General features: G+C 46.1%; 1 protein-coding gene across 1 annotated transcript in view; it reads right to left on the bottom strand.

Annotated features, from left to right (window-relative positions):
* FOXQ1 (forkhead box Q1) overlaps window positions 1-2977 on the bottom strand; it is a 69778-nt gene that overhangs the window by 65682 nt on the left and 1119 nt on the right. Inside the window, exon 3 of the mRNA XM_011955140.1 lies at window positions 225-369. Within this exon, the coding sequence (XP_011810530.1) occupies window positions 225-369 (145 nt within the window). The remainder of the gene's footprint in view (window positions 1-224; window positions 370-2977) is intronic.

The following is a 2977-nucleotide window of genomic DNA, read 5'->3' on the forward strand; positions in this document are numbered from 1 at the left end:
AGCCCTGCCCTTGGCAGAGGGGGCGCGGCCAGGCCGGGGGGCCTGGGCACTGTGAGCCCCGAGCCCTCCTCCCGTGCCTGCGAGGAATGCAGTTTTTTGGGCGGCTGCTGGAAGGAGCTGTTGGGCTCGAGAGGTGCCACCGCCACCGCGAGGCTGCTGCCTGAGGCCAGGATCCTGCAGCCGGACCGAGCAGCCCCTCCGAAGGCCGGCATGCCTGCCGCGACCTGCGGTTCCGCGGAATTCCAGCTTCGCCTGAACTAAAAGCAGCTGTGCAGCTTTCTGTGTTCATTGAGAAAACGGGAGCTGTGCCGTAGCCTTTCCTTCTGGGCTGCCTCCGGCCCAGCACCGATACACCGAAACTCCCCAGGGCTGGGTGTGTGGAGGGACAAGGAGGGGACAACAGCCCAGGAGCCTCCAATCCCCCCGCCCCGCCCGCCCAGTGTGATTGTCCTGGCCGTGGGATACTGAGCTTGGAATTGGTCATGAAATAGGGGTGCAAAACTCATGCGACTCTGACAACTTTTTTAGAAACCCTTACAGTCCCTGGGGAAACAAAGAAGGGGACCAGAAGCTAGGAGGGGACAGCATTCTACCAGACTCCAGGGTGTTCATTAGCAAGGAAGGATTTACTTTTTCTTTTGAGGGGAGGGCGGAACAGCTGTGATTTTTGGAACACTACCTTTGCCTTTCACTTTGCTGCTTGTGTGTTAACACGAATAAATCAGAAGCGACTTTAAATCTCCCTTTGCAGGACTGTCTTCACGTATTAGTGCAGAAAAGAAAACAGTGGTTTTACAAAAAAGATACTAAAGTAGGCTGCACTTTTCCTCTGTGGGTGAGGCACACTGTGGGAGACGCATGGTCCCCTGGAACCAGAGGTGGGAAGGACAGAGCTGGCTGACTCCCTGCTCTCCCGCATTCTCTCCTCCATGTGTTTTGAAGAGGAAAACAGTATGTTGAGGTCTCATCATTTCTACCCAGCGAACCCATCGCCCCCTGCCCCTAGTTGCTGGTCTGTTTCAGGTTTATTTTGGGGTCTGATTATTGGCCCTGTGGGTGCAAATGTCTACCTCTTGCCATAATTCAACCCTATTATTATCATCACTCTTTATGACTACTAAGTAGATGTAATCCAAATCAGTCGACTCATCATCTGTTAACCGGACTTAGGGAAGATTGTTTCTCTCCCATTCCTGCCAAAAGAGAGCATCCGGAAATAAACGCCACCCTCCTTCCCCACCTCATTATATGTAGAGCTCAAATCATCCTCCTGTCATGGGTGAGATGGCACCTACCCAAGAATGGCAGCCATGGCAATGAGGCCTGTTTCTAGTCTCTGCATTTCCCACAGTTTGTATTACTCTCTAGAATTTTGCAATCCATGCATTGTTAAAACTGTATTGCCTAGGAACCTACTGAAGAACAGGTGTTCACCACTGACGAAAATCCTCCCTTACATTTGTAATATGGGAAACTGTCTCTCCCTGTCTCCAGGTGGCATTTTCTCTTGACTGCAATTGAAACAGGCAGGACACTGCCACCGCTTCAAGTGAAATCTTTACAAGTGAAATCTTTACAGGGAAGAGAGAAAAAAATACTACTCATTGGTTCACACCCAATTGAACTTACGCATTCCTAAAAAGGTGGATGGTTTTGACAAAAACACTGTGACATTTAAATTGCTCTTGAAATTGCCCTGAAGACACCTTTGATATGTTAAGATAGTTTTATGACAAAATTAAGTTTCCAACTTTTTGAGCCCCAAATCAGAACCAATTTACCTGAAAATATCTATTTGACTCTGGGCTTGTTAAGAGCTCAACTTGCCTGCTGAAGGATTCTTGGGGGAAGAGAGGGACACTTCCCTCTCATTTGTTCTGGAAACGCTTAGGTGACTATTTAGAGGAGTAATTGGTCTTCAAGTTTTAAAAAGCCTATGAATGGAAGTTCTATCTGGAAATTTGTTTAGCACTGTATCTCACAAGGAAATTTGCAAGCCCATTCTATAATACCTTTATCGAATTATTCAGGAAAATACTTTGATCTCCAAAGGAAGTTTCTTGAGACCGAAACCTAAGTCCATTTTTTGGGGGGACGGGGGACAGACATAAAAATCTCTCCACTTCCAACCCATCACCACAATGTGTTAAGTCAGTTGTGAGTTTTATTAAAAAATAAGCACTATGCTTGGGTTTCATAAAATTTATACATGAATATGTACAGAGACACAAATAAAATAATATTAAAAATAAAAATCACACTTGCTTTCAAGTGGCAGTGGTCCTGGCACCCCACATACATAATCAACTTTTTTTTAAAGAAATTGCTTGGCCCAAGGAGACCACAGTTAGAGAACCACTAATAAAGCTGTAGCCCGTTGCCTGCAACATTTTCAATTCAGGTTTCAAAAATATATAAATAATTTAATTACAAAACCCAACTTTTTTTTTTTCTCTTTTGGCACAGTGAAGCATTGGTCAATAGCAAGAAATGACTGAAGAGTCTCTGACACGTCTCTCACACTCAGTCATACCTGGAAACGCCACATACGTACACGGATGAGGGCTCAGAAACCCCAAACAGTAGTCATATCATTTATAGTGTGGAAAGGTTCCCTGATGTACTTAGAGGGGAAGGGAGGGACATAAATCAATGGAAGGTGCGACAAAAACAGTAGGAATAAGAGGAAGCCTGGGCGTTAAAGAAAGGCAAAAAAGTCCTTATGAAGGGAAGGAGGGACAGGCTTCGCAAAGAAACTGACACAAGAATTGCTTTGGTCCTCTGTAAAGTTATAAAAGACAAAGGAAAATATCCTGGACTAAGTTCAAATACTCCTGTCAAAATGTTTTAGCTTTAAGGCACGTTCGATGGAGATTTTTAAAATTCATTTTCCTCTGGATTCAAAGTGCAAAGTCCGCGGGCCCGCGTTCCCGCCTCCCCGACGGCGCGCGCTCGGCGTTCCTGAGCCCCGCGGCGC

Source organism: Colobus angolensis, unplaced genomic scaffold (genome assembly GCF_000951035.1).
Source record: "Colobus angolensis palliatus isolate OR3802 unplaced genomic scaffold, Cang.pa_1.0 Scaffold396, whole genome shotgun sequence".
In the NCBI taxonomy this organism is placed as follows: Eukaryota; Metazoa; Chordata; class Mammalia; order Primates; family Cercopithecidae; genus Colobus; species Colobus angolensis.